Source organism: Amblyomma maculatum, chromosome 3, assembly GCF_055883805.1.
Source record: "Amblyomma maculatum isolate TAMU_Amacu chromosome 3, ASM5588380v1, whole genome shotgun sequence".
NCBI lineage: Eukaryota > Metazoa > Arthropoda > Arachnida > Ixodida > Ixodidae > Amblyomma > Amblyomma maculatum.
In genome coordinates this window covers 191429425-191448117 of record NC_139346.1, presented here as the reverse complement: position 1 = coordinate 191448117, position 18693 = coordinate 191429425, and the positions used below count along the sequence as shown (strand labels likewise).

General features: G+C 45.5%; 1 protein-coding gene across 1 annotated transcript in view; it reads right to left on the bottom strand.

The window, feature by feature from the left end:
- The window catches only part of LOC146197282 (beta-hexosaminidase subunit alpha-like), a 23144-nt gene extending 5933 nt beyond the window's left edge, over positions 1-17211 (bottom strand). Inside the window, exons 1-10 of the mRNA XM_084599090.1 lie at positions 17104-17211; positions 12978-13284; positions 11586-11654; positions 11409-11458; positions 9131-9241; positions 7687-7785; positions 5853-5991; positions 3497-3686; positions 2159-2303; positions 1211-1388 (exon numbers count right to left, since the gene is read on the bottom strand). Of these exons, the coding sequence (XP_084455216.1) occupies positions 1211-1388; positions 2159-2303; positions 3497-3686; positions 5853-5991; positions 7687-7785; positions 9131-9241; positions 11409-11458; positions 11586-11654; positions 12978-13284; positions 17104-17211 (1396 nt within the window). The remainder of the gene's footprint in view (positions 1-1210; positions 1389-2158; positions 2304-3496; positions 3687-5852; positions 5992-7686; positions 7786-9130; positions 9242-11408; positions 11459-11585; positions 11655-12977; positions 13285-17103) is intronic.
- Positions 17212-18693: the final 1482 nt, after the last annotated feature.

The window sequence follows — 18693 nt, the reverse complement described above, 5'->3', positions numbered from 1 at the left end:
GTACACCTTTCACTAAGATAATACGGATGACACGTGTTCCTTAAGGTTAGCTAGAACAATTAGCTACACAAGAGCTGCCAGCAAAAAAAGAAAGAACACACATGGTAAGGCATATTCAATTGGTTCTCAATGATTTGAGCTGAATCACAGTATCCTGCTACGGACCTTGCGGCCGTTGCAGTCGTCATGCCTGCGCAGCCGCTAACCAGTTGGTTGTTTCTTATTTTTTTTTTTTTCAAAGGTCACGCGTATGTTATGTTCTCTACCAGGGGGAATTCTCAAACTCGGTTCCGCGGAACTCTGGTGTTCCTCCGGCTCTCAGTGAACTGTAATTTTCTACTTTTATATAATTTTGACTTTAAAGATGTGAGCATGAGTTAGATGTTGGCATTTAATGCAAAGGTAATCCCCCCCCCCCCCTCCCCCCCCCCCCAAAAAAAAAGAATCAAAGTGAACTAAACGCTAGAAAAAGCCAGGATGGGTCTATTCACAAGCACCATCGATTGATTGCGACGACGGGAGTGGGGAGGGGGGTCTGTGATACCGTCTGATGGCTGTTGGGGTTCCTTATAGCAACAAAGTGAGAAACTCCGGCCTATAATGTGCCTTTTGAAATCGAAATTTTCTTGCTCATGCGCTTTTGTTCTTCACTTTAAGGAAGCCTCACAGAGGTACGTGGCTCCATGGCTATGGCTTTCGGTAGATGAGTGCGCAGTCACGGTAAGAGATCCCTATCGCAGCGACCGCATTCTCATGGAGGCGAAAGGCAAAATACAGCCGTGTGCGGCGCGATGCCAACTGGCGCACAATAATGAAATTCAATAGGTAGGAGAATAATTCAGAGCCCTATTCAGCATTCAGGCGCTTAACCTCCATTGCTATCCATATGTATTCTTAATAAACTCGATCGAGAATTACTTTAAAACAGCGCTAGAACACGGGCAGATAGAAAGAGACAAACACACATTGATCCGTCTCTAGCTGTCCGCGTTGTAGCGCTGTTTTAAAATAATGTTCAACCAACTCGCCCAACAAACCACTAGATCGAGAAGTTTACCAAGTCCGAAATGCCTGAAAACTAAGAGGGCCGCGGACTGATTTTTGTTGTAGTTGGTAACACAAGGGTCACAATGGCAGAAAAAGCGCCTTTGCATAAGTGTTTCCGCGTGAACAAAGACGATGTGGAAAATTAAAATGAGGCGAGGCTCACCGCAGAGGCGAACGGGGTCATTGTTGTAGAAGCCCTTCCAGTCGGGGCCGTACTTGAATGCACTCAGGTTCCAGTTTGACGAGAAGACGATCTGGTGTCCATCCTTGGAGAGGCTGCGGGCCACCCCGCTCACCTCCGAACCGTGGCGCCACAGCTGAACGACGGCATCGCGCGGTACCTGTGCATGAACATTGAAAACGTGTGCCACGACTGCGCAAGGCGGATGGATGGATTGGTGTAAGATAGGAGGCTACCTGGGAAGGGTGGTGGTAGTTTCCACCATGCTCGGTTTTCTTCCTTTGTATTTCTTCACAATTATGGTATAACTATAGGTCCATAATTTAACCATTCGCTTTAGATACACATTTAATTATATACTCTCCTAACCTTAGTAGAACGAGAAGATGATGACTGCATGGTATAAAAGAGCACTGAACAAGAATAGAGGGGGAGGAGGGGGGGGGGGGAAGCCTCCGTTCGCAGGTCGAGCCTGAGAACTAAGGTACGGGCTCGTGTGAAATCGCACAAAGCTTGAAGCCGTTGCTTACCTGCTTCATGATGAATTATCTATTTCACCATAATCAGTTATTACTATTCACGAATGAGTACTCGCTACTAATTCTATGATGCCATGTCCGAAAGACATTTTTTTGTAACGCAGACACAACATGGACATAACGAGGAGGTGACACACACCAGCATCCTGTTTTACATCCAGTGATTTGCTTTCGTTGTAGTCGCTGTGACCCCTTGTTGTGTCTGGTCTATAGAAAAAAGGTTGTCTGTATCCATAAAATTTTGCCCAATATAGAAAGGTGCAACAAAAGTTGTTCGAAAAGGTAAAGACTGAAAAGTTACTTAAAAAGAGCTACAGCATTGCAGGAGGCCCACGTGCTGGCTTTCGGGTCAATATAGGAACCTCTGTTGATGTAATTTATGAAGTCGTACCTTTATGCCGACGTCCAGGATGTCGTGCCAGACCATTGGTTTGAAACCTAGGTCGCGTGTGAGGTTTACGACTTCATTCATGTACAGCTGCAGCTTGGCAATGATCTCTTTCTTCGTGTCTTTCTCCTTTGTCTGTGGCGTTTTGCTGGAAAGATCAGAGGGTAGAACGGCAAGCGAATAATTTTTCTTTCTTTTTTAAGAAATGGACCACTTCGGCATCGTGCTTACACACCACGGAGAGGTCTTTACCTCGCATGATTAAGGTTATGTCTCTGTACTAAAGATTACCTATAAAAAAAATTAAGATAACAAGGGAAGGAACTTGGAGCTGCAGTGTTGGGTGAAGTGAAGGGTGAAATAAATTAGGGCGAAAATGGCGAAATCCACTTTACTGGACTCACTACCTGGATCGTCATTTTCATTGCTGCTATAATAATAATAATAATAATAATAATAATAATAATAATAATAATAATAATAATAATAATAATAATAATAATAATAATAATAATAATAATAATAATAATAATAACAACAATAACAATAATAATAATAATAATAATAATAATAATAATAATAATAATAATAATAATAATAATAATAATAATAATAATAATAATCACTATTCGTACTATCATCATTATCAACTAAATACATCGTCACTGTTATCGATACTATCATCATAATTCTAGACAAGAATTACGATCCTTTTTTTCACAAGCCTGGCATGGAGTAGTGGTTTGTGTGCACAGATGGGGATGAAAGGGATAGTGGGTCGACTTTTGGTGGAGACGACATACTTTTTCTTTAAATGGCAGTGCAATGGACGTTTTCCGATCACACTTTATGTACACGGCGTGCATGAGCCGAGAAAGGCATTCGTCTTTAGAAAATGTGGATTGAAATTATCCCTCAAATCCCTGGTTTCGTCACCTGATCAACACGCAAAATACTTTGTCACAGTATTTGTAGAGTCATTTTTAGTCATACTTTGTTCAAAACTGTCGGTTTCCTAATAATATAATTGTTCTTTTCCTTATAATTGCTGCCCGTTATACAGGTAGTTTAAAAAAATACAGTGCGCTATAGTCAGCTTACTATGTTCGAAATCCTTCCTGAGTTGCCCTTCAACCCCTATGCTTTGAGGCATGTTATAACTTCGATCGCTTGGCTTCTGCAGAGTTGTAATGATCTATGGTCCGGACCCTAACTGCATCACTTTAACAGGTAACCCGGATCAACTATGCTATTGCTTGCAGTCGCCACGGAGAGCTGGTATCCTAGCGTTAAAGCCGTATAGCAGAGAAAAATTGAAGTTTAAGAAAGTGCTCCCCATACTTGGTCAGCATGGTTCCCAGATGCATGTACTCGTCCTTGAAGAGCTCGGCGACCTCTTTGAAGATGGAGGCGTAGACCTCGCGTGTACCTCCGTGCGACAGGTCGACCACGTTCCACACGGAATCATCGGGGCAGTCAGGCAGTACTTCGGAGTTCTGCTCACCGATACTCTGGCACACGGTCATTAGAACTGTAAACACGCAAACCAAAGTTGCGTCAGTATAGCTAAAAAATGCGGTTGGCAGAAGTCAGCACATACGCAAGACTTTCAGAAAAACATTACAGAGATCAACTATCGCGCAAGATTTCCAGTAAAAAATTGCAAAGATTTAACTATCCTTAACCAAATTTTCCAAGTGTAAGCCATTGGGCGCAGCCTTAATCACTGCCGCCATTTCAATCTTGGCTCGCTTCAGCGCTTGGTAGGCTTCTCGGCAACGCACTAATCCGTGTTCGCATTGTTCGATGGTCTCGGCAGCCTCTTGGCGCGGCTGCGCTCACTGTCTTTAGCAATAATGGCTTCCTCTAAGCCACGCCGTCTGGTGGATTCGCCGGACACTAGGCTCGCGGACCTCGGCCGCACTCGCCTAGATGGTGTGTGTGTGTGTGGGGCGTATTAATTTACCGAGGATAAATATAGGAGCGGCGCAGGTGAAACTTCATGAAGACGACGATGTTTACTGCATAGCACGAGTGTGTTGCAGTTTTACACGAGGCATGATCGGCTGCGGCGATAGCATAGTGCTCTCGCGCCTGGGTACGAGGATGAAGGCGTCGATGTTTGCTGCAAAGCGCCGCAGATCAAGGCCAAATTTTCGAAGCCAGGTGACCTTGAGGTTTGGCACGGGAGCAGTGGAGCTTACACTTTCAAAAGGCTACGCAAAGGTTCCATGTTCTGCATCACATCGGCGGCATGCAACAGCTCAGCATTTTTCATGCCATCAGCGCCATCCTGAGTACATTCACTGGTGAAAAAAAGAAAACTAATATGCCAGCTACGGCCTCCTCAATCCCCACGAACTTCCTGATCTCATTCGCCCAACTGAATCTCCGCCGCACCCTGTTACCCCTTTCATCACTCTTAGAACTTCCTTCATTACGCAGTAGTACTATCGATCATCTTTTTTTCGCACCACTTGTCTTGTTGATGTCAATTTGTTCGTCTTGGCTTCAGGTATGATATCATTACCTCCCCCATTTTGATATCTTCCTCTCTTCGTTCCACCCATCGGTTTCTTTCATAGCCGATTCCGCTGTCCTCTAACACCGAGCACTTCCGTTAGCCTTCAAAATTATAAATAGGTGACAGAATATAGACAAGGTACAACAATTTTATATGGTCATATATTGTTACACCTTTGAAAATTTTTGACAAGCAACAGAAAACGAGATGAAACACTGGTGCCCAACGATGACTATGTGAATCATCAACTAGTCTAATTTGAAATATAGCCATCTATACTTTCAGTACCAGTGTGCTTCTGGGGTGAATAACTGGACACGACACGAATACCTACTCCTAGAGAGATTTTCTGATGCGCGCTCCAGCAGCGGAGGACGACAGGACGCATGCGGAAATAGACTATAAGTGCTCAGCTACTCGTAATCATTTTTACAGATCGGCTCACCGCTGACGCCATCGGCGTCGCGTATAGTCGTCACTAGTGCAACGCTGTCAGCCAGACCTATTGACTGAGCGTTCCGTCATAATTCTTCTCCATAACTTCTTGCACACAACATGAGAACTGTCCTGCCCACTAGTCATGCGCGTTATTTACCGTGGAGAAATGAGAAGCCGTTCATTGTGATGTGGTTCAGCGTCACGCTATTAAAGTAGTCGATGCTCCAAGACCACGTGTGGGGAAACAGCACTGAACTCTGGCTACCGTCAACATGACTTCTTCAAACCAACTATCAGTTATTGCAATGGACACGAAGACGCAACAAAGAGGACAGTCTTCCAAACGCTGCTGTACAGAGTATTGTCGTGACTTTCACACGTCTTCAAAATCCAGCTCGTTGAGCGGTGAGTTTTTGTTTTTGAAGATTTGCATATAGTCTTTCGTATCTTTTGTCCGGAGTTCTGCCTTAAGTTTTATATCTTGCAGACACTCGACATTTACCCTATATGTAGACCTCCCCCCTCTCCACGTCGATATAAACTGGCCTTTGACTACGGTTCTTCCTTCTACGTCACATACTGAGCATCAGCTCTTCAACCCACCTCAGGTCCGCCCCACTGTTCAAACGTGTGTCTAAGGGAAGTGAAGTAGCCATGCATCGCAAACGACATTCGTCCAGGCGAAAACCAGAAACACATTGCCTTCGTGTCAGATCAAAGCACAACGGGCAGTACCTGGCAGGGCATCCAGCAACAGCTTCGGAGGTCTTGCGATGGCGATCTCCGGGATCACACGGATACCACGCAGCCTGGCATGTTCGATGATATCTTGCACGTCCCGTGGCCGGTACATGTGCCTTGGAAGCCGCGCAACCTGCAACGCCGTCTCATATTCATCTTGCACAGCTACGGTTTCATTCAGGCGCGCTCTGTGGTATATAAGCCCTACTGCTTTTGACCAACCGTCGAGTGAAATATGGCGGTCAGCGTTGCAAACGCATGGACGCCTACAGTGACAGCAGAACTGACTGCAGGCTGTTCATCGCCCCCGCCATGATATGGCTACAATGATAGGAAAAGCAAGCCATTTGTAAATCCACGCAGTACGTTCAAGCGCCGGGGAAGACTCCTTGGTAGTTGCATTAGGCTGGCTATAGAGTTTCGCCGGAAAAGACGATATTCATTGTGCTATCCAAGGTTCAACTAATAAGTCGCTTGTCACCCACAGTAGACCTGAAGCCGCGTTCTGCGTCTATTTTTCACTAGTGTGCCCCGTTACTGAGATGACGTAGTGAACGACGTTGCTTGTTCCCCATCATTAACCTACGTCACACATGGCACCCGTCTAGAAATGGAAAAAAAAAAAGAGCAACCAGAAAATGAAGCTCTACAAAACAGAGCTCTTTGGCTTTCCCGAAGCATAAACAATTTGCTGTACAAAAAAAAAAAAAAAAAAAAAAAAAAATTGTCTGTAGAATTTCTTTTTTTTTCACATCAAGAATGCACTTAGCGAAGAAATTAATTTTCATATTCCCTGGTACTTAGATTGTCGTGCGTAACTGGGCCACTGTCACTGTTGTGTGCAGACAGTGGAAAACAGTTGAAACAAATACATCCTAAAGAAAGAAAATATAGAAAAATACGCACGTCACAGCAACCACGTCAAGCTAATACTGAAGCAACATATACCCCCAAACACCTCAATAAAAACAAAAAAAACATATTGCAATCCCGCCGAAGAGACTGCTGTCGAAGCATTTACCCCCAATAACAAGCTGTCATCCGGCATACAGTTCATACAGAAGCTTATGCAAAGGACCCTTTCCTTGTAATAGTTAACTTGGAGTAAATGCGAACGTGAGCACTATTGAAAAAGGGGCTGACTTTGTGCAAATAATTACAAAAAGGCAGCGTGCGAGAGAATTTGTTAAATGTGGTAAAAAATGCGTAACGTGCTCACGCAGTGACGGACAGACACCATGTAAGCGTTGCAGCCTCTGGTGCTTTTAGAATGCGCCATATGTGTGTGCTTTGTGGTGCGTTCTGTGTTGCGTTAGAGCAAATCAAGTTTGTCGCCTCTCTCATACCTGCTCTTTCTCACGCTCGCACGTGACGTAGAGTCCGTGTTCCTCATCGAGTGGTATAATTACTTTGTCTCTGTTTGGCTCGCCGCGTGCATAAAAAGGTCATCATTTCGCCGAGACCAGGTAATGATCCTAAGCAGACATGTCGTTCCCGCAACTTTATCGCTGAATGTCTACAAGTGACACAACGAAACAATAAGATTAAGATTTCCCTAGTTACAATGTTCTTTGTGTTTTGGCTGTGTGTGTGAAATAAAATGTTAGCACGCATGCACTCCTTCAGAGGGGTAATCTACAAGGCAAGCATTAGACATGCAATTTTTATTTAAATGATAGCTCCGAATGAACGATCAGGAAAATAATCAAGCGTTATTTGTTCACGTCTCAGCAGATAAGGCGAAATGTTCATGCTAGATTCGCAGTTCTGACGATGTCTTTGAGCGCTTACCAATAACCTGACCTCAGTGTTCCGAACACCAGCTCACCGTTGTAAGGTTCGGAAATGCCACCAGCTGCAGGCGCCATGCTTTGGAGTCGCCGAGGAGCCAGTGGAACACGTTGAATTTGTTGTAAGCCATCGCGTCCTGTAACACGAAAGATGAGACTGAACAGCCCGAAAAAAAAAAAAAAAAAAGAGCTAAAACACCGTCAAAAACGCACACGTAGTAGGGTTCACGTGATTAAGCTTTACTGCCCCAGAATAATTTCATTACCCTATTCTAGTTCAATTGCAATCCCAGGCTCTCCCAGCATTTGTCATTTGCGCAAGCAATTCCAGATCCCTGCTACAACGGGGCCGGTCACTTCGCAAATCGGTTGTTAAGAAAAGCACAACACAGAGTGGAGATCGCTGTATTAAACCGATGTCGTGGTGCACGATCCTGCCGAGGCCATGCAAAAAAAAAAAAAAAAAAAAAGAAAAGTGGGGGGAGGGGGGGGGGTACTCTTAGACTATCGATGAAACGCATGCTGTCGTGCAAAGTATACGTAATAGATTTCTCCCGGACTACGTCCTCGGCAGACATGATGCTGATATGGCATCCGAAACATTCGGCTGATATCTTGGTGCACAAGGTGGGACGAGAGCCAGCGTAGCTCCGATTGAGAGAACAAAGGCGACTGGGCGACGCGTGACGCATAAAAGTCGGTTCAGTGGAACCATGGCCCCTTTTATGACATATTTACAAACGGGAGATATAGTAATCCCAGCATTAAATAATTGGTCGAGCAGGGTGCACTGGGACACGATCAGATGAGTAGTTCACAAACGTACTAGCGCGTCGTTATACCAGTCCCCGACAGCATGTGACTGGCCGGCGCCCGTATACGTTAGCCACTACTGCAGCCAGAGAGACGATGATGTTGAATATTAACGGCGTGTTAACTTAATTGGCTGAGGTAGTTGCCAATCCCGAAGCGACTTTGCAAATACATAGTAGACGGTTGTATGTTCAGGCCACAAACAGACGAATGAGACATGTACCACACTGCAGCCCTTGACCTTGTGGATCGCTCGTGGATTCTGTCCGATGTTTCTAATAGCTAGACTGTTTTACCGGTCACAAACTTCCTCCCGAGTTTTCACGGCACTTTATTGGCTAAGTTTCAGGGCTAGTAGCGGCAGATGAAAAAGGTGCACAGTACTCTAAGGTCCTATCGTTCATGCACTAACTTTCGAGGAACAGGGCCTTTCAAAAGTTCCCAGACGACACTGCCTGGTTCTGAGCCATGTAGGAGAAGTATTATTTACACTTCTACTGAGCCTGATATCTTAAAAACCGCATTTAATGACTCATTATGGAGCCTAAATACAGAACAAGTGGCCTGGGAACTTTTGAACTACCCTGTACGTTGAACGACCAGTCATCATTAAACTCATTGTACTGAACACTCCCAACAGCCAAGAACAAGGCGCTCGGAGACACATACCAGATTTCTTTTCAGCGTCTTCACCGGCAGAAACCGCGTGGTGCAGTCCGCGAGAATACCCCTGTGCAAGAACCTCGGATAGTCCCGTACTGACGTCACATTCACCAGGAACTTGCATTACAAAGAGGGAAGTCAACACCATAAGGTGGATGTAGGAGTAAAGATCTTCAGTAAAAGTCTGTAACCTGTATGCCTGGTATCCCACTTTTCATAAATTTCTCAACAAGCAGATAATTAGATGGCACCAAAAGGACACGTCATCAACGACAATAGCATACACTTGTTTCAAGGAAGCCAGTCGCTATTTTTCAAAAAATAGGGTTTTTGAAATATATCACGGTTGCGCCTGTGGCACAATTGTGCCGATGTTGGCGGACACCAGAAAATGGGAGAGTATTGGATAACTAGTAAGCTGCTTCAGTGATGTCTGAAATTAAATTTCAACTATTACAGTTAGGTGTCTATTTCTAATCAGAGTTGTAGCTGACCATTGGTAATAAGTTTATTTTTAATTTCGTAACTGCCATTATTGTTGGAGTTGTGGCTCAACAAATTTTGGCAATCTCGCGCCGAAAGACTCGAGTATTCTAAAACCCCGCACTCTAAGTTCCGTCCGCAGTGTCGTCAATCAATAGCGCAAGCCTCACGACACCCTCCGCAGGCATGTAAGCATGCTATCGCTTTAAAATCAATAAATATTAGAGGGTCTCTTAAATGTCTTTTAAGAGGAAAATGGCGAAAGCCTACCCTTCCTATCCTATAATTTGCTCCCATCGTTAGCCTCTCGTCGGCATTCGTTGCCGTGCTACATATAATTATAATTGGTTTACAGGAAAGGAAAGGCGCAGTATCTTTCACACTTTTCCGGCAAGTGTGAGTTTGGACGGCCCGACGTCGCTCCTGTCGCGTGGCGTTCCTTGGCGGGCGTTCAAGTGTGGCATTGCAGATGGCAGGGACGCATCCCGCCTCGGCCAATCAGAACGCCGCTAAAGCGGGACGCACTTTGTACACTACAGTATGAGCCATTAAAGGCTTCCGCCTTAAAATCAAGTGGTTGCGGATCGCTTCAATGGCCAGCGGCGAGGGAGCTGCATTGCGAACGCAGCAACAGTTCAATGGGATTACGCTTAGGCGACCTACCTCTTTCCTTCTTGAACAAAACGGAACGACAATTTCCACTTAAGAACTAATTCACACTGCCCCCATGCCGTTTCTGAAGAAAATACATTTTTGGAATCTTTTTTTTATCATCATTTGGTGGAAGCGTTGCTGTGGAGAATCGGTTCAGTTTCGGTTTATGGGGTTTAACGTCCCAAAGCGACTCAGGCTATGAGAGACACCGTAGTGCGAGACTCCGGAAATTTCGACCGCCTGGAGTTCTATAACATGCACTGACACCGCACAGCACACGGGCGCCTTGCTTTTTCGCCTCCATCGGAAAGCGGCCGCAGTGGCTGGGATTCGATCCCGCATTCGTGGGAACAGTAGTCGAGCGCTGTAACTATACTGCGCCACCCCGGCGGGGCGCTGTGGAGAATAGATTATTGATAGCCTGTAAAAGTAACTTTGTGGAAACCATATCATCATAGGCCGAACTACACTTACTGCAGAGAGAAGGCCTCTCCAATATTTCTCCAATTAACCCGATCCTGTGCAAGCTGCATCCATTTGACCCCTGCGAAGTTAACCTAATCCGGCCACCTATCTTTCTGCTGCCCCCTGCTACGCTTTTCTTCCCTTGCAATCCAATTGGTTACCCTAAGCAACAATCGGTTATCCTCTCTACGCACTACATGCCTTGCTCATGCCCATTTCTTGTTCTTGATTTCCACTAGAATGTATATAACTCGAGTTATTTCACTGACCCACTCTGCTCGCTTCCTATCTCTTAACGTTACCCCTACCATTTTTCATTCCATAGCCATCTGCGTTCTCCTCAACTTAAGTAGAACTCTCTTCATTAGCCTCCATGTTTCAGCCCCATAGGTGAGTATACAGGTAAGATGCAACTGTTGTATACTTTTCTCTTGAGCAATACCGGTAAGCTCGTGGTGCTGTATTACACATAACCAGTGTTCAGAATGTCGTTGCTGAAGATAATGGTGGCGACACTGATGAAGATAGTTATTACTAGGAGCGCTGGTTGCAGCGGCGATCGAGGACAGCATAAGTGATTTTCACTTTGTTAACGCTTCAGCCGCTAACAGAGCGCCGGGTTAGAAACGTCGTTGTTCAAAACTTCATTAACTCCATGCAAGAGCGGAGCATTCGCGCTTACCTTCTTGTTTTGTGGATCTTGATAGAAGAGCTGACTGAACGTCTCTAAGCCTGTGCCGATACAGGAGGAAAATTAAGAGTAAGTATTAAATGAAAAAAAAAAACAAAAAAAAAAAACAAAGATGTCCGAAGCACGGCTGAGCTTCAGTTATATAAATGAATGCTGTAATTTACGTACCGCGCAAAGCACCCCACACCGTCGTGGCATTCAGAAAAGCATCCCCGCCAGCCGGCACTGTGAGGTTATCTGCGGCAAATAAAAACCATGCATCTGCTGGACATCTCATGGATAATGGTTCAGATTATCTATTCGGTCAAACGCAGACTGCATGATACCTATTTCGTCTTCGCTCATGGCCACTAAAGCCACAATAGACATTTAAAAAAAAAAAAAAAACATTTTAGCTGTACGTCTAAGCAAGAAACTGAAATAAGCCTCCAATGAGGGCTCGAAAGGAAATTATAGTAAAAGTAAAGAGGTCAACGGCTCAAATATGAATCATAGGTGTTCATGATAGGATGAAGATGCATTACCGAACGTTTTGTCTATTTCTATGCAGTAGCAAGTTACTAATAGTTGCTTATTCGCCCGAATGTTGGCCTTGATTATTACACACACCGGTTTATTGTGAAGGAAAAAAAAAAACGCTCTCTTCTCGGTAGGGAATTGCAGTGCGCGAATTGAACCCGAGAGTAAATGCACGTATTTAGCGCCTGGCATTCACTGTGGGTTAAGTACACGGTTTCGTACCCCACGCTCGGTTTCGTACACAGTGAACTTAATACCTTGTCGGCGCTCTCTTATCTGTTCCGTACTCTTCCCTGCTGTATTGAGAGGTCTCTGCCACACGCGATAATGGCTTTTACATATGCCTCCACCCGCTGCAGTCTGGTGCTGCCAAAATAATTAGAATGAACAGTGCATAGTGCGCTGTATGCGTGAGCGCTCGAGCTCGTGTGTGTGTGTGTGTGTGTGTGTGTGTGTGTGTGTGTGTGTGTGTGTGTGTGTGTGTGTGTGTGTGTGTGTGTGTGTGTGTGTGTGTGTGTGTGTGTGTGTGTGTGTGTGTGTGTGTGTGTGTGTGTGTGTGTGTGTGTGTGTGTGTGTGTGTGTGTGTGTGTGTGTGTGTGTGTGTGTGTGTGTGTGTGTGTGTGTGTGTGTGTGTGTGTGTGTGTGTGTGTGTGTGTGTGTGTGTGTGTGTGTGTGTGTGTGTGTGTGTGTGTGTGTGTGTGTGTGTGTGTGTGTGTGTGTGTGTGTGTGTGTGCGTGCGTGCGTGCGTGCGCGTGTGCGCGTGTGTGTCCAATGCTAATCCAGGTTGTGCAGAATGTACCGAAAACCCCGCGCTCCACAATTCGCATCTTATGAACATGCGTCAAGTAATACCGTCCGTTGAGCACGCTAGGAGTTGTCTAAATTAAGGACAAGTCTCTAGAAAAAAAACAAAATCGCCTACTCCGGGATAGCTAGAGGGTTCCAGGTCTATTGTGGCCGTCAACAACGAACACCAATAGATTTTGTCAAACTGACGGCCCTCTACGAATGATTAAACGCCCCTTCATGCTTTGTACGCACAGCTCTCGTCGTCTCCGAAGCGTGGGTAGCGGCAGTACTCTTCCGCCAGCAGCGAGACGTTCACGTCCAGCCTGTCCAGCTGCTTGCTCACCGCCGGCACATCGTACTCGCCATCGTCGGTAGCCATTGCGTTGAAAAAGAGCAGCTTGGCGTAGCGCGCGACGCCCTTGGTCAGCACATCGCACTGCCGCGAGCCTGCGTCGTTCGTGGTAATCCGGAAGGATCCTGGCCCAAGGAACCTCTGCAGTTTCGAGGACACCATCACCTGTGGCTGGGGCCACACAGAGCCCCTGGGCGCCGGATTCCCCTGCAGCCATCAGCGACGAACGTATATGCATATCGAGACTATATATTTCAGGCACATATTTCGGTTCGCTTTGCGCGTTGAACAAAAGAAGAGCTATAGCTTAAATTGCTTCAAGACAGTTGTCACAGGTCTGCTCAACCAGGAAAACGTTCAGTGAACTTGGCGATCGTGTTTCCTGCACTATTTGTGACGTCTTCGCTCCATGGTTTGACAGTGATATATTTTCTTTCGCCCGTTAAATTACACTGCATCATCGATTAATTTTTTCTGAGCGTGAATAATAAAAAATTAGATGGTCTCTTAGATGTCTCTAAATTAAGAGGAGAATGGCGAAAGCCTACCCTTCTTCTCCTATCATTTGCCCCTTATCGGGGTTCGTCGCAGTGCTACATCTATATTGTAATTGGTTTACAGGAAAGGGAAGGCACATTATCTGTCACACTTTCTCCAGCAAGTGTGAGTTTGGACGGTGCGCCATTGCTCCTGTAGCGTGGCATTCCTCGGCGCGCGTTCGAGTGTGGTATTGCAGATGGCAGGAACGCTAGACAAGAATTAATCTCGTGCAATTTCGCGGAATAAGACAGGTCTCGCACGAACTCTCGCGCACGGGATTTCGTTTCATGAGCCTAGAAAGGCCTTCGCTTTAATGAACAATAGAATCACCAGCAGTCTGACTATACCCACTGCAAAGCGAATTAAGGCCTTTCTTATGCTTTTCCAATAACCCAGTCCTGTGCTGGCTGCATACACTTTAACCCTGCAAACGTTTTGACCTCATTTGACCACAACTTTCTGCAGCCCCTGCTACGCTTTTCGTCCCTTGGAATGCAATTTGTTACCCTCAGCGACCAGCGGTTATTCTCTTTTCGCACTATATGTCCTGCCCATGCACATTTCTTGTTCTTGATTTCAACCAGATTTTCATTAACTCGAGTTATTTCTCTGACCCACTCTGCAACCTTTTAACGTTACACCTACCGTTTTTAGCTCCACAGCCCTCTGCGTTGTCCTCAACTTAAGTAGAACTCTCTTGGTTAGCCTCCACGTTTCAGCCGCATAGGTGAATACCGGTGAATACCGGTAAGATGCAACTGTTGTATACTTTCCTATAGAGCGATACCGGTAAGTTGCTAGTCATGATCTGCGAGTGCTTGCCGAATGCGCTCCCCAATTTTATTTTATTTTCGTGGTCAGGATCTGCGGTTACTGCTAGCCCTAAGTAGACATTTTCGCTTACTATACTTCGAGTGCTTCGTTACCTCATTTAGAATACTATTCCTTTCTAAGGCAGCTCAACATTACCTGAGTCTTCTGGGCACTAATTTTAGGCCTACCTTACTGTTTTTCCTGTCCGGGCCATCAATCATTCTTTGCAATTCATCCGATGAGTTACTTAGCAAGGCAATTTCATCAGCGAATCGCATATTACTGAGGTATTCTCCAGCGACCCATACCCCTAACGGCTCTCATTCAAAGTTTCTGAATACTTCCTCTAATCAAGCGGTGAATAGTGCTGGGGAGATAGATCATGCCTCCTTGTCTAACGCCTTCATTTATGGGAGTTTTATTACTTAATTTACGGAGAACTATGCTTGCTATGCAGCAACCATGAATATTTTCCAATACTTTCATCTACATCGTGATTTCGCAATGCCTGAATGCTGTGTTTAAATTCTGGCTCATTTGAAGGCGGATCTGTAGAGTATCGAGCACAGGTGGTGGCCTGCTTCTGTCTCGTGTTTTAGAAAATGTGTCAGTGGTTCTTATTGAAACTCACTGCGAAGTTGCCGAAACAAGAAGAAAACTGACAATCACTGATGAAAATAAAAGATGGCAGCTTGCTTCGTACTTATGCAGTCCTTACACATTCGAAGGCACGGAGTCTCAGACCACTCTTAAATACTGTTGAGGGGGTTTTAGACTCACCCCGCCGGGGTGGTGCAGTGGTAAGACGCCCGACTACTCAGTCGGAGTATCCGGGTTCGAACCCAACCGCGGCGGATGCGTTTCCATGGAGGCGAAACGAAGAGGCGTCCGTGTGCTGTGCGATGTCAGCGCACATTAAAGATCCCTAGGTGGTCTAAATTACTCCGGAGCCCTCCACTACGGCACCCCTTTCTCTCTATCCACTTTCACTCCCACCTTCCCCCTTCCCTTACGGCGCGGTTCAGGTGTCGACAGAAGCAAGTGTGACAGATACTGCGCCTTTCTGTTCCTGTGGACCAATTATTATTATCATTATTATTATTATTCAGACTCATCTAGACCCTCTGACATTATACCCTGTCTGCTTTACTGCTGAGGTTTCGATTGAGTGAAATGCTCTCCGTTAATCAATGAATGCGATGTATAGAGGCTGGTTATATTTCGAGCATTTTTCTAGCACCTGGTTGATAATATGGATATAACCGATGGAAGAACACCTTTTCTGAAAGCCTGCTTGATTCTTTAATTTATTGAAGTCTAAGGTTCTTCTGATTCTTCGAATGATAAACTTGGTAAATAACTTGTATGTGACGGATAGCAATCTTAGTGGCCTGTAATTTTTCAGTACTTGGCACGCCCTTTCTTACGAATTACGATGACGTTGGCATTCTTCCACCGTCGATCTCATGCGGCAGTGCTTATAGAGGGCGGCCAGTTCTAGCACGTCATCCCCGCGCCCCTCTCCCTCTTTCAACACATTTGTAATTACGTGATCCTCTCCAGCTGCTTTCCCCTTTTCAAAGCATTTAAAGCCTTACTAACCTCATCCTTCACTGCTGGCGGAAAGTCTGATCTCCATTACTGCCAATGGCTACTGTATAAGTCTAAGTCAGTATAAAATTCCTCAGCTAATTTGATTGTCTTGTTCATATTAGTAATGAAATCGTCCGCCTTGTTCTTTAGCGCATATATTTGTTTACTGCATATACCTTAATTTCCTATTCGCCGGATTAAGGCCCCTGCCGTTCTTTAAAGCATGCTTGATTTTATCCATAATATAACCCCGCCGGGGTGGCGCAGTGGTAAGACGCCCGACTACTGTGCCGGAGTTCCCGGGTTCGAACCCGACCTCGGCGGCTGCGTTTCGATGGAGGCGAAACGGAGTGGCGTCCGTGTGCTGTGCGATGTCAGTGCACGTTAAAGAACCCCAGGTGGTCGAAATTTCCGGAGTCCTCCACTACGGCGTCTCTCATAGCCTTAGTCGCTTTGGGACGTTAAACCCCACAAAACCAACCAACTTCCTAATGTGCAACACTTCACGCCTATTGATTACCTTTGATAGCTTTGCTAGTTCTATTCTCCCTGTTGGGTTGGAGGCTTTTATTCTTAGGCGTTTCTTAACCAAATATTTGCCTGCCTAAATAATTTACCGGTATCATCTCTAACTATTCTGCATCCTACTGAAGTTATCACTCACTGCTTCTACCTTAAGGTCGTCTTTCTCGGTTAAAACCGAATATCTATTCTGTAGCGAGACTCTGAATTCAGTTAACTCCCTCTCAACGCTAATTCCCCAATGGACTGTTTCCTCACTAATATTTTCCGTTCCCTCTTTAAATATAGACTAAATCGAGACCTTATCAACCTGTGGCTACTGCGTCGGACCTCTTCGATTAACTCTACACCCTTTACAATGCCAGAATAAGAACACAGCCTAAAATCAATTTCATTTTGTCTCCCCGTATAGAAGTTTTCACGTCCTCTTCCGGTTTTTCTGCTTGCTGAATAAGGTATTCATGATTCTTAAACTATTGCGTTCCGGGAACTCTACCACGTAGCCGATCCATCGCGACATAAAAACAAACAAAAAAACAAACACCGTCTCGTGCTTACTGGAAGAGGGTGGCGCACTTCCAGGTAGGTGATGAAAGCATCAACAGACAGTGCCTGAGCGAGGAGGAGTCCTAGAGGCACCAAGCAACCCGTAGTCAGGAACCGCATATTGAGCCTAGTCCCTGGAAGAGACGCACGTCGTTTACACAATCGATGTTCTACCTTCGGTACTGTAACTGTTCCATTCTCGCGGATTGTTCTAGTTAACAACTACGCGGCCACCACATCACCACATAGTTGGATGTCCGATTACACGCTCCGAATTCCGGGAGTAACCTCTCCACTAAGAAAGGTGTTAACATCTCGCTTTTTTTTTTCTTATGTGGTCAAAAGCCTTTCTGGCAGTAAACGCAACGTAAGGAATGTACATCTAACACTCTCGGAGACCATATTTACGTGTCATCAGCTAGCAAACGCCGATGCTTCAGGAGAGGGCGGGAATGACGGCACTTGTAGGACAGAAGGCGGAAACGACCACATGGTGGTCCCGCAGCTGTTTCCTGGCGCAAGCGTGCGATGTTGAGGTGCATATATAAACAGAGGCAGTCGCTGCATACACTCACGTGAGGAAGACTCTTCTTCTTGCCGAGTATACAGGCTTGACAGGTAGACCACTGGACGAGTATCTCTCAAGTTCAGCCGTGCGTGGTAACTTCTTCTTTCACTAATTTTCGGTCGCGAGCGTTCTTCTTTATCCTCTTCGATCCGGCCGTATAACTAACCAGCGTCAGGAAGAGAAAGATACATTGCTTCCTCCAAAATTTATTGAAACAACATTTCGATCTCCAGCGGCGATGTACAGCCATGAGTATATTCATATATGTAAACATAACTCCAAAAAATAAAAACTGCCTTTAAAGTTCAGGAAGTCAGACTGAAAAACTTAGCGGTGTTATTCAATGTCTCGCCTAGTGAGAAAGGTCGGGCACTGGTAGAAACACTATATAAATGTAATTTTTAAAGTGAAATCATCACCGGCGTCGTCGATCCAAGATCATCGGCGCCGGTAATTCGACCTCTTCTTCTTCTTCTTCTACACGCACCTCTTCAAACACCTGGAAACCTTTATTCGTACTGGTACATCTCCACAAATTTATACAACACTGCCTGGCACAATGCCACACAGCCTTCCAGGTCCCCTGCGTATGCCATTTCCCTCCACCTGCACCGCTGTCCACCTGGCTCGCCTCCTGGGACCTCGCCCTTCCAAATGCCCTCGACATATTCGTGATGTCAGATTCACATACTGTGATCAGATTCAGTCTTTTATTCGTCCGTGGAAAAGGCTGAGGTACTTTTTTGTTCTTTATTTGCATTAATTTCCCTCCTAACACGACTTGTATGTCAGGAAGATATTCAGTCATCTAGTCCGGTAGTAGTTCGGCGGTTTATTTTAGGCTGCAAGGTACAGGACGCTATTATACGCGCGATAGCAAGCCCAATAACAAGCAGGTCGCAATGTCCTAAAGCAACAAAGTGAATAGCTCGCAGCTCATAAAGCGGGGACATTGCTCAAAGTCCATGTGATAAGTGCTAGATAATTTGTTTAAGCATGGTAATTAATCGGGGCCCAGGATGGCAAACAGCATG